At 34.6% G+C, this 12,547-nt stretch overlaps 2 protein-coding genes across 3 annotated transcripts in view; both read left to right on the top strand.

Moving 5' to 3' along the window:
- The first annotated feature begins 2,587 nt into the window (after positions 1-2,587).
- On the top strand, positions 2,588-11,515 carry LOC130636644 (uncharacterized). 2 transcript variants are annotated; one of them, XM_057446436.1, is made up of 12 exons: positions 2,588-3,723; positions 4,639-4,866; positions 5,402-5,788; positions 6,344-6,568; positions 7,124-7,294; positions 7,425-7,700; positions 7,921-7,983; positions 8,461-8,499; positions 9,020-9,163; positions 9,575-9,762; positions 9,970-10,132; positions 11,127-11,515. In XM_057446436.1, the coding sequence occupies exons 1-12, from the start codon at positions 3,618-3,620 to the stop codon at positions 11,408-11,410; spliced, it is 2,274 nt and encodes a 757-aa protein (XP_057302419.1). In that variant the 5' UTR covers positions 2,588-3,617; the 3' UTR covers positions 11,411-11,515. The 2 variants fall into 2 exon arrangements, with proteins under 2 accessions (XP_057302419.1, XP_057302418.1); XM_057446435.1 differs by having other exon boundaries at positions 7,422-7,700.
- LOC130636648 (zinc metalloproteinase nas-14-like) overlaps positions 10,780-12,547 on the top strand; it is a 76,285-nt gene continuing 74,517 nt past the window's right edge. The window contains exon 1 of the mRNA XM_057446441.1: positions 10,780-10,783. The gene's annotated coding sequence lies outside the window, so the exon portion shown is untranslated. The remainder of the gene's footprint in view (positions 10,784-12,547) is intronic.

Below are 12,547 nucleotides of genomic sequence, written 5' to 3'. Positions count from 1 at the left end.
CTAATGATATATGTAAATCAACATGTAACATAGTTGGTTTCCATGTTACTTACTTAGATATATAGAATCTAATTAAATAATTAAATCTTGTCATATACGTTTTATTTTTATTTTTTGATACATCACCAGATTATTTATAGTGGTGAAGAGATTCTATTGTTGTTGTTGTTGTTGTTGTTGAAATTTTTCTTGCATTATTATAATGTTCCTTTAGATTCAGGTCAGATACTGTTAAAGCTGCAATTCAAGAAATACTAAATGAAGAGTTAAATGGTAAACAATACGATCCAGAAGAAACAACGAACTGGTCAAAAGAGATTTCAGACATCATTAAAGAAAAACTAAAAAGTAGGTGGTAGACCATGAAAGCAATCTTGAGATAGGTGTAGATATTTGTGCTGAAATCAATGAAGATAAGTACCAAGAAGGCTAAGTTCAAACTATGACATGTTGGGTGACTGGTTAAATTCCCATATATATAACGTAGGCATATGAAATCCTTGAAATCAATTTCTTTTAAGAATTTGCAATGTAACCTACATTGGAAAAAATTGCTTAATGATGTCACCATTTTGATTTGTATACATGTTAAACTTTTCATCCCAAATCTAAATTGGGTTTGTACCCCTGTTTCACCTACTGAGATTTTAGGACACTTTTGCCACTATACAAATACAGAAGGGTACGAGAGTCTCCCAAAATATATAACCATTTAATAATGTACAATTCATTTGTTATAAAGCAATTTAAAAAATCCTTGTTATACAAAATAAACAGCTCTTCTTCTTCTTTAAGATGGCATATGTTGCAAACATGATTTTTTTATTGTAGTTCAGAAAGATCAAATCTATTTTAATGTTTTTTTAGCATTGGAATATGACAGATATAAGTTCATTGTACAAGTTGTAATTGGTGAACAAAGGGGAGAAGGTGTGAAGTAAGTTAGTTGATTGTATATTTGGTATGTTTTGTTATTGATTTGTTAAGTGTTTCGTTGTTGTATAGTTTTTTAAATTTGCTAGCATTATCACAGTATACTGCTGCATATTATAAATTATTCTTTTAACAATACAGGTTAATAATTTCATTTGATGGGTCATCGTGAAAATGCCTAAATGTGCTATTTTAAGGCTGTTTTCCAATTTTTCCAGATGGTAGTGGGAAAATTCCGTTAGATGATGACACATTTTCAATGCAAAGAGTCTAAAAGAAAATCCAACATTTTGTAACTCGGGTGAAGCCAAAATTGACTCTATTTAATTTCAAAAGAACAAATGGTATAAACCATTTTTATTTCTTATAAATTTCGAATTAAACAAGTGGTACAAAAAGATCTTGTTTTTTATGGTAAAAAGCATATATATAGTATTATGGTTTTAATCCCCCCCTCCCCCCTCAAAATTGCATGAATTTTTGGTGCCCAGCAAACCAAGATTTGCCTAGCATTCGCTTGCTCAGGCCTCTGAATTTTTATAAAGACTATTTATCTTGAAATTTCCATTGCAGTTTGTGATAAAATTTTCTAAATAAACGTCACATGCAGGATAATCAAAGAGCTCAGTACAAATATATTAGACGTAGTGAAAAAAGCGTTTTTTGCGAGTACTACTTTTTTCGTGAAAGTTTTAAGATTTTCAATTTTCAAAAAGCTTTGTGGTAGATTATTTAACAGAAACTGAAATGAAACAATAGCATTGACTAACGTGGCCATTTTCACTAACACAGATCGTGTGAGATCATTATTGCGTGTATTTGCAATCAACATTGTAAAGATTCCACTGGTACAAATTTATTCCTAACGCGAAAATTAGTGCCCTTAAATAATGAAAAATGGACGAGCTCAGATTAAACAAGATTGTGATCAAAACATCAGTTCTCGCAAACGTTTTTTTGTTTTACTTTTAGAGTTGCAACAAGATGTTTATGGGATTCCGATACTGATAACTATGCACAAGCTGTGTACAGCAATGTGAGTATTTCATCTTCTTTAAAGAACGTCAAAAAAGTATTGTTTTAACAAGTATCACGTGTTTGCTCACTTGTCTAGTAGTCACATGTTCGATTCCAATTTGATACAGGACCCTGTTAACAGATTTACAAGGAGTACAACATTTTCTCGTGTTAAGCGAACTTAACTTCGTTAAGTTCTCTTAATATGACATGATCTGAGTGACACTTTATGTTATAATGAACCGAGATAGAGTTCGATTCGTTAAGATTGCTAATAGTGTGACGTCACAAGTTGCTAGCCCAGTTTGATGCTAAACAGTGTATGAACGCTGATTTCTTCTAATTACCCAAAAGTTCTTATGTAAATTTTTATACTAAATGTGGTATGTAGCGTGTGAAAATACCACCGTGTTGCTAGTATGGAAACTGTTTCCAAAAGATTGCGTCAACTCAGGGAGGGGGGGAGGTGGTGGTAAAACAAAGTTGACGCAGGTTAACGAAAAGAGGTGTGGGGGAAAAATCTTGAAAAAATGGTTTGAAGTTGTTTGTAAACAGCCCCCTATTTAGGTAATGCTGTGATATCTTTTTTTAGGAGACTTTGTTTTGCGTGGCTGTTGCGTATGGTGTTTTCTACTATTGAATTTTCGACGACACACTTCTGCAAAATATCTTACCTTCGGATACCCTATAATACTAGATAATTATTAATTTATACCTCGAATGTTTTTATAGCGTTAGTCTTTCATAGCTGGGAATTAAAATCGTTTGTACAAGTTTTTTAGAAAAACAAACCATAAAAAAGAAACTTTGACAAGTGTACCCTTTTTGTAAAAATAAAATAGAAAAAGTCGATGAATGTTCAGAAAAGTTAATAAAAATCTCTAATTATTTGAAATATTGTGTTATTAGTTTATATGTGGATTTTTGACGTAACTTATTATGCGTGAGATGCCTTTGTATATATTTCTCATTGGATATTGAACATATTTTTAAAAAGAATCTTTCCCTCTTGTGCTATTAAAATTGAAATTGCAATTTGTGGGAACTATTACTTCCAAGTCGATTTTCCGGAATTGAATTTTTTTAAAAATATAGGAACGTCTTAAGACTTTTTTAAACTTTAGTTTGGGACAACGTCTTTTCAGCAAAAGAGTGCCGCCGTACTCTGGTGGCGGGCAGAGGAAAGGTTTTGAGACGTTAAGACTTCGAGATTGGTTAAAAATTCTCTGCACTTGATTTCCCAATAATAACAAGGATCGAAAAAAAAAATTGTGGCATAGAGGGCGTGCCCCCTCCCTGCTGCAACCAGAAGTGAGGCATAGGTTCGTGTAAGTTAGATGATCTCTCCACTTCATTCCGTATTCCACTTAACGGTGTCCTATCGCATTTGTAAAACTTAAATACTAAACGGATAAGAAATAATAAATTAGCGCTTTCCCTCATAAAGTGAGCTTCCAAAATTACAATTAATTTTTAAGAATTACAATTTGATTATGAAATGCTGCAAGTATTTAAAAATGGTAGCTCGTTACGATAAAAAAAAAGTTCGTTGCACGCTTCGCTAACTTCAAATGTAAACAATTGCTCTCGGTTAAAATCTGTTAGGTCACGAGAAAAATGGCGAAGTTTTAGAAAGAGCATAAATGTTAATAGAATAGGAATGAAAGATGAGATATAAAAATTTAGTATTCATTTTGGTTATACTATATATGTTCGTCGCAGTGTTATGTAGAGAGTCTAAAGCGAAAGAAAAAAATCAAGTTACACAGGAAGGTAACGATTGTTCTGTTTTGTTCGATTTTCCACATGAGTAAGCATCCAGAAGCTGAAATATAATGTTTATAGACATCAAATCTGCACTCTGCAATCGCCTAGCCGTTCTCACTACTTTTTTAGTTAGTTTATGTATCAGATCTTATTAAATTGTGCGCAGCACTCAGCAAATTGCAGATAGCATGTTCCAACTTATATTTTATCTCTTTTTGCGAAAGTTTGAGTTATCGTTGTTAAATTGCAAAAATGCGAATTATTTAGCCGCTTATTCGAATTTTTACTTCATAAGTGTATAATTTCCCACAGCACAGAATTCAAGACTTTGGTCGAAGTGCGAAACTAATTTTTGCGTCCCGGTCCTCAAATTATTTTGAGCGCTGAAATTAATAAGTGCCATTCGACAACATTGCTAGAAGTGCGAACTCTCGTTATCTAGAAGAGCATAATTCCCCAGCCACTATCGTTTCATAACCTCGACTATTTTATGTCACGGAAGAAGCAGATTTAATCGTTTTGGTCAGATTTTGATAAAGAATGAAAACATTTATTTCATCGACGTGCGAGTTGTAAATATTTGGTCCAATGACGAACATTTCGTTTGCGCTTAAAGTTGATAAAAAGTCTACTATCATTAACTTCTTCAGAATATGATCATGCATGATGTTCTAAAATCAAAATAGTTAGGAAGGGAGAAAAAATGCAATTTAATATCGATCGGGACAATAAGAAAATTAAAATCTAAAATACTAGAGTCATTATTTTATACCTTGGAAACAGAAAACTGCATCCTTCAGTCCTGTGAAATGCGTAACATTTTAGTTCTCGACTAGGGCGTATATAAACTGGCATAAGAACAATGTAAATTATAGCCGATCTGTGACAAAAATATTAATACCAACTGTACTCAAAATTTAGGGAAGAACAGCGATGAGAAAGCGAGCCACAATCCAGAAAAACCAGCAGGCTCGACAAATACCTCGGAAGACTATGATACTACCCAGGGGTATCCAATTTTGTTTCCAGAAACTCACATGATGAGTTTAAAGAGAAACCTTACGTCACGTCCTAATATATCTTCTAAAGCTGATGCTGACATTGACATAGATTTTGAGAAACTACAAAACAAAAGTAATGTATCCACAGGTATGTAGCGTAACAAATCTACCTAATGTAGTGTAAACATTGTCGAGTACAGAAAACACTTTGTCTCGGTTATTTCTGATATGTGATTATGTTAATACTAGCCGGGAAACACGCCTGAGTACTTCAGGTGTAGCGTTTAGCAAAGCCGCGATGAAGTCTACGGTCACTCTCGGTTGCTGTACTTTTTTGTACAATTTCAATAAAAAGCAGTTCCTGCAATTTTATTGCAGACGGACGAAAAGACCTGGAAACGGGAAAGACAGACGACAGCTTTGATTTGCACTGAATCTACTAACCTCTTTATCAAGCTGGTATTTTAAGCTTCACAATAACAATCTTACCCAAAGGGCTCTTCCACGCCTGTGATATTCTGACGGGACGGCTCCGTCATAGTATTATGGAGCCGCCTCGTCAAAATATCATCGGCGTAGAAGAGCTCTACGGACGAGGTTGAAAAAATAAATAGATTTTCCCTTAAACTAAATAAACATCTTTGGAAAGAAAAACGATCAAGCAATGTTATTATTTATTGCAGGTGATAATGGAAAATGTTCAAAATCCGTCGATCTTTTATTTTTACTGGATAGTTCAGAAAGTGTGAAGTATGCGAACTGGAAAATTATCATACAGTTTGTGAAAGATTTATGCAATCGTTTTCAACTGCATTCCACACGTGTTGGGGTCATCAGATACGCTTCAGAAGCAGAGGTGGCGTTACCACTCACTGAATTTAATAATACTGGATCACGTGATAGGGCTATTGATGATATATTTTATAAAACGGGGGGTACAAGAACAGATATAGCTTTGAAGAAAGCAGCTGAATTGTTAAATGTGGAAGATCAAAGAAGTCAAGTTCTAATGTTGGTGTCTGATGGACCAACGAATAGATTGGAGATTGACAAGAATCATTTTGTAGAAGGTATGTTATATAGATTTTCCAGCAACGTCATCTCCAGTCTTTTTATACGCGGGATTTCACTCTCAATACATACCTAAATATTAAAAAAAATAGTAAACTATTTGACATTTCAGAGAGGAAATCTGTTGTGTGTATAACGCATGAGGCTAGTGAGTAAAAACAGATTAAGTAATTTACAATTTTAAGAAATTTTTAGTGCATTTAGGAGGTTTTGGGTTCAAACTTAGAAATGAACAGTTACTGATAATTATCAATTTCTGACATAATTATTAATCGATTTATTTTCAAATCCTGATAATGCAACCTTGTCCCAGGGCTCTTTTGCGCATGTAATATTCTAGCGCGGCGGCTCTGCACTGTCAGAATATCATATACGTAGAAGAGCCCTGGGACTAGGTATGTGTAAATAACTAATGCATGGCCCAAGCAAAGCAATATTAGGAAATTTTTAGGATCGATATTTTTTGTCCAAATTTTAAGTTAGAGGATTTTAGCATGTTACCACCTTGAGCTTGTTTAAATAACATAAAATATTTTATGTTTATATTTCTTTAGGTAAAGATTTAGTAGCTGGTCCAGCTGATAGACTCAAAGAAAATGGAGTTGCGTTATTTTGTATTGGAGTTGAGCCTGACAGTGAGACACCCGAAGAAATCGACACGATGAAAGAGGAAATGGGTGTCATCGCTTCTGAGCCTACAAAAATGCATTTGTTTATGTCTGATGGCTATCGTGAACTGGAAAGAAAAACTGACTTGATTAGCAAAGCAGCATGCGTGGGTATGTTGAAGGAGCTGCATAGTAAAGGGGTGCATAGTGAGGGGATGTATAGTCAGGGTTTTTATAGTGAGGGGTTGCATAGTGAGGGGGTGGATAGTAAGGGGGTGCTTAGTGAAGGGGTGGATAGTGAAGGGGTGCACGGTGAGGGGTGCATAGTGAGGGAGTGCATAATGAGAGGGTGCATAGTGAGGGGGTATATCCACATCCTTTCACTATAAAATCTGCAGCCTCAATTCAAATATGGTGAACCTTCCTTGCATATTTCCAATCTCAGACATATTTTCCGGTATTTTGCCAGTTTAAGGTAGAGAAAAAGATTCCACTGTACAATGTCTAATGATCAGTAATTAGCTGTCATGAACTAACGTGGACTGGCATATGGAATTCTTTAAATTAGGTTTATGAATTATTAAAAGAAACTATGCCTTAAATCTTTTTAGTCAAACATTAAAAATATTAATAGTATACTGTGTCATCGGTTGAGAAAATACCCTTCTAGACAAATAAATATAAAGTAAATAAATATCAGTAATAAATCAAAACATTCTTGTTTAGTCAATGGAGCTTGGAGTTTGTGGTCAGAGTATAGTCCATGCAGCGTAACATGTGGATATGGTACAAAAGTACGCATGCGCACATGTTCAAATCCCAGCCCAGAAAATAACGGTGCTGATTGTACAGGGCCAAGAGTTGAAATTGAAGAATGTGATTTGGGACCTTGTACAGGTATTATGCAGGATTTTCTGCTGGGATTAATCAACCAGGATTCTTATGTTTCTTTGCATCGAGATTTATGAAATATTTTAAGCCATATTATGTACCTTTCACGTCTAAACTAAAATCATGTTTCTAGTAGGCCAAGCAGATAACAAATATGCGACGGTTAGCGTACGTTTACCTCCACTCGAAGAAAAACAGGTAACAGGCAAAGAATCGCAGGCGACAGGAAAAGAAACGCAGACGGAAAGCAAAGATACACAGACGAAAGTAAAACAAAATGGTGAGAAAATCAACAAAACGATGGAGAGTGTCGTTAATAATAGTACGAACAGTACAAATAATGTACAACACAATTCAACATTAGAAAAACAAAGATTGTTACTTCAAGCAAACTTAACCTTGAATGGCACAGGTAGGGAATATCTCTGAATGTTATTTTTTGTTATCGTTAAGTTTTACTGGCGAAAGTTTCTTTCTTCTAGTTTGAGAAATTATTTACCAAAAGAAAAAACAGAACATAATTTGATTTTTCTTCCCTTGACTGGTATAAATCTGATTCTTTAGGCATTAATTGTGGCCTCAGTATAGATAAAACTCTTGTTACAAATGGTGATTTTTGTTGCATTCTTTAGATCAAAAGAATGACTCTTCAGGCAAGCCAATTGTGATCAAATGGTTTGAAAACTCAACTTTAGGTAATTCGTTTTTGTTATCGACCGCATAAGAGGAGTCACCAGTCGGCTAGGGGACAATATTTTCCCCAATATTATGCGGAGTGTTTTTTTTGAAGTTGAATTTTGGTGCGCAACTGCGGTGTTATTTGATCTATTTTTATCGCGAGGAAATAACAACGGTACTCTTTAGATAAGGGAGATCGTTTTGCTTTAAAGCCAATCATATTAGCGATAATTTTTGCGCTCTCAACAGAATATTGACCGCGATCCGATCTTTCGGGGGTTTCTTTTCCACAAAAAAAAATTAGTACACAAAGTTGCGAAAACTGGAGATAACTTTTAACTGTATGAAATTTTTTATATATAGCGCGCGGTTTTGACCTCGTGTCAACAAAAACTATTACAACAATGACTTTTAAGGAGGTCACCACAAGTACTGTGCCAGTAAGTCAAAATAAAACAACACAAAGACTTAAAATCTTATAATATTTTTTATAGATCTTACAGATGGAAACAAAACTAAACCTCATGCCAATGGTAAGTTTTAGTATGGAGGTAAAAAAAATAGAGACCTCTATAGTTTATCTCCATGGTCTACCTCCATGGTTTTTCCCATAGTCTACCTCCATGGTGTACCTCTATAGACTACCTCCATGGTCTACCTCCATGGTCTACCTCCATGTTTACCTCCATGGTATACCTCCATATGGTCTTAGATAACAAAAACCTCGATAAAAAAAATTCGTTTTTAAATATAACGACGTCGTTGTTGCAGCACTAATCCTTTGTGTAAATCTATAATTTTGTTTCCTGTATCATATTCGAAGTGGCTATCAAATTTCTACTTTGTGCTAGAAACACACGAAATACCGATTCTTAAAAAATAGCTCAGATATAAAACGTCAGACGAGCCGCATACAAAATTTATAGTCCGGAATATGTGTGACGGGCGAATTTTCCATTGTGTAACAACTAGTTCAAATTTATTAACAAAGTTGTTGTTTTTTTAATATAAAATTTGGTCTAAGTTAACGCGTCTATTTTCCACTTTCTTCAGAATGTTACGAGGGATTAGAAGAATTGAAGTTAGACGACAAACAGTACAACGCTTCTTCTGTTTACACGCACGATACTGATGATGAATACATCAAGAAAGAGTATGCACCACCAAACGCCAAATTGAACAATGAAATCAACGGAGGTATGAAGCGCGCTTTCGTAATAAATATAGCAGACATTAGGCGGGGTTTTAAATGTTTCTGTGCAATTTTGGTTTTAAATTCTTTTGCTAATTTGTTTTCAATGTTTATAGCGCATTTTCAACGTTGTTTTTCGGCTCACACATCTGCTAAAGCGTGGCGGATGTAGAATATTGTCCAGATAATGCTGTTTAGTGAATCCAAGAAATAGTAAAACAGGTGTCATCTTATGAATATTATGTCCGGGGTTTCGATTATCACATCAAAGTCAAAAAAACCATATGGCAAACATTGTCAAAAACAGTTCCAGGGAAAACGACTTACTTCTCAGACAACTCTGTTCTTTCTTCACAAAAAAGTAAAACGCACTGACAAAAAATTATTATATTTTATTCTCTGCATAATATTTTTAGGGGGCTGGTGCGCGGAACACAAATACGCAGCCACGGGTGATAAAAATCAATATCTACAATTTGATCTTGGAAAGCAAATGACCATAGACGCCGTGGCCACACAAGGAAGTCATTTGTTAGAAAATTGGGTTAAAAGCTATAATTTGAGATACAGTGATGACGCAATCAGTTGGGAATACTATTCAAAGGTGAGTTGTAAATAAAAAAAATCAATGTTTAGGTTTATCCTAGCTTCCCCAACAGACTCATCCCCAAGGATTTTTGTCTTTTTTAAATCGAGACAGGCAGGCAGGACACAAACTCTGACGGTGAGACGAGGATCGGTCTCTTAAACTTTTGGGCACGTTTTACCCCTGCACTTCTTTCTAACCCTAAATTATGGATTTTTATTTTAGAATCCGTTAGTTGGAAACAAGGACCGCACTGGTATCCAGAAGAACATGTTATCGCCTCCTGTTGATGCTCGTTACATACAACTGAACCCCATTGAGTGGAACGAACAAAACGAGCCAGAGAAACACGATATTTGCATGAGGGCGGCGTTATATAAATGTAGAGGTAAAAAGTACTAGTTATCGCACGGTGCCGACTGCAATAAGGCGTATATTTTTCTAGTTCTTCAACGTTTGAAGAAAATTTTACAAGCCTTTATGTGAGTAACATATCTGCAATGGTTGAGGAAGGAAAAAAAATATATGACATGTTAAACTAAGTATTGATTGTCTAATGCCTTTATTTTTACATGACGCCGCTAGTAAGACATGAGTTTCACTAGCGGTGTTGAAAGAATTCTGCACCTTCTTGAAATTGTGGGACATCACCAGACACTCACTTAGAACAGATTCCCAATGATCACGCTTTAAAAAAACCCTACCTCATTCATTTTGTTATATACCTTAACGGGGAAAAAAAGTCGGGGAAAAGTAACTAATTTTTTTGCAGGTGACTTAATTTTTTCCCGACCAAAATTTTCCCCGGTTATATTTTCCCCGACTAGTACTTTTACCCGATTTTTTTATACCCGAGTAAGAATTTACCCGACTTTTTTTTTTATCCTAAACTTTTTTCTCTTATTGTTACCACCTTAATAAATAGCAAGAAAGATTACATAAAAAGGATCAGGGGCATAAAAAACACAATGGAAACAAAAGAAACAACATTTAACTTATTCTCGTAGTTGTTTTTGTATGAAAAACATACATTGATAAAATAAATAAAATTGATTCAAATTCCATTGTGAGGTTATCTACAGAAATATCAAAAATTAGTCGGGGAAAAGTGACTTATTTGAATAATTAGTCGGGGAAAAGTGACTTATTTTTTCCCCGACAAAATTTTCCCCGTACTTTTTTCCTCGATAAGGTACTATGCAGGACAAACATTTCGTCATGCTTTTGTCAACCTTGTTTTGTAATAACTAACAAAATGAACTGATAATTTTTCAAGCGCAGATGTTTCAAGTCCCAAACATTATAGTTTTTTTCAAATTCAAATTTTTCTCTTTTCATTATGATTTAACTATCACTTCTGCATTTTTTGCTTTTTGTTATAGAAGGAGCAGTTGCGCCTGTATCCAAGCGTGGAATTATTCATTCTAAATTTGAAACAAATGTCAAACACAATCAATTGAGACAAATACCACGTGGAGTTGTGCTGAAAGAAAGAGAATGGTCGCACTTACCAGATCAAAAAACTACATTAACTTTATTAGGTTACGATCGAAAGAAAAGACAAGTTCATCCACATTTCCATCACAAAGGTCATAAACGTATATTTAAAAAATTAAGAAAGACTGCGAAAAACATTATGAGAAATTTGCGCAAAAAGCTACATTAGCGCAAAACGTTAGTAGTCGGTGATATTATTATTTTGGTAATGTTTTATATATCTTTATTTTTTAATTTTGTAAATAAAACCACATGATCTTGCGATTATCCAAAAGTCAAGTCATTCCAGTTTCTTGGAATATACTCAACCTACATTCTCGTCCCCAGAGCTCTTTGACATAAACATCTCAAAGAGGTCTGGGGACGAGAATGCCCAATCTCATTAACGCTGGACACACACACGTTTCAATACGAGTTGTGTCAAATATTTTTATTATAAGCAGCTTATAATTTTATAAACTTAAATTAATTATTATAATTATACAGGCTAGTCTACTCAGTAAAATATGGAATTGCATGTATAACTTCGTTCCCAGGAAATTTTCAAAACCAAAAGAAAGCACTGGGGACGGAACTTCTGTACATATGCTATCTGTTGCGAATCAACTTCATCCCTAAGGGTTGCTTTCGATTCTTGTATCAACTACACGTAAAACATCAAATAAGAGGCTTGGTAACGAATGAGAAAGCTGTGTGATTAGGGTCGAAAAAATAAAGAATAAAAATTCTGCCTGTGTACATTCCACTCAACAATTATGATTTTTGTTTTTCAGCCCCAACAGGGTTCCTACTTCTTCTCCAAATCAAATCAATGATTTTTTCAAGTTTTGTAAATTTTAAAGCCAAAAATACGGAGAAATAAAATTTTCATTGTTTCTATTAACAATTAGTTTTCTTGATAGATATTAATTAAATAGTCCTTAACATGCGAAACAATATAAGCGACTAATTGTCACTAGATCTTACAGTCAAACCTGTACATTGCGAAAGCCCACAGTCTTTTCAGGTAGTGTTGTCGTCAATGTACAAACGCTTCTTGGCATATTGTATTCCATTCAAATATCACATCTTTTTGTGTTAAATTTCGGAGAGGATAAGTAAAAGTGCTGTAGGTATTGGCTGGATCGTATGTTGTAGTTCCTCTGAAGCACTATTTGCACCAAATATTAATCGTTTATGCCGCATAATTTTGTCTTGTGTGCAGAACGCTGTTATATATCTGCAAGACTCGTCTAGTTCTAACTGGTGGAATGCTGCGTTAAGGTCTAGTTTAGTAAAGTGTTTGCTGTCCTTAAGTTTTACAGGT

The sequence above is a fragment of the Hydractinia symbiolongicarpus genome, chromosome 3 (assembly GCF_029227915.1).
Source record: "Hydractinia symbiolongicarpus strain clone_291-10 chromosome 3, HSymV2.1, whole genome shotgun sequence".
In the NCBI taxonomy this organism is placed as follows: domain Eukaryota; kingdom Metazoa; phylum Cnidaria; class Hydrozoa; order Anthoathecata; family Hydractiniidae; genus Hydractinia; species Hydractinia symbiolongicarpus.
This window is presented reverse-complemented; position numbering and strand designations above follow the sequence as displayed.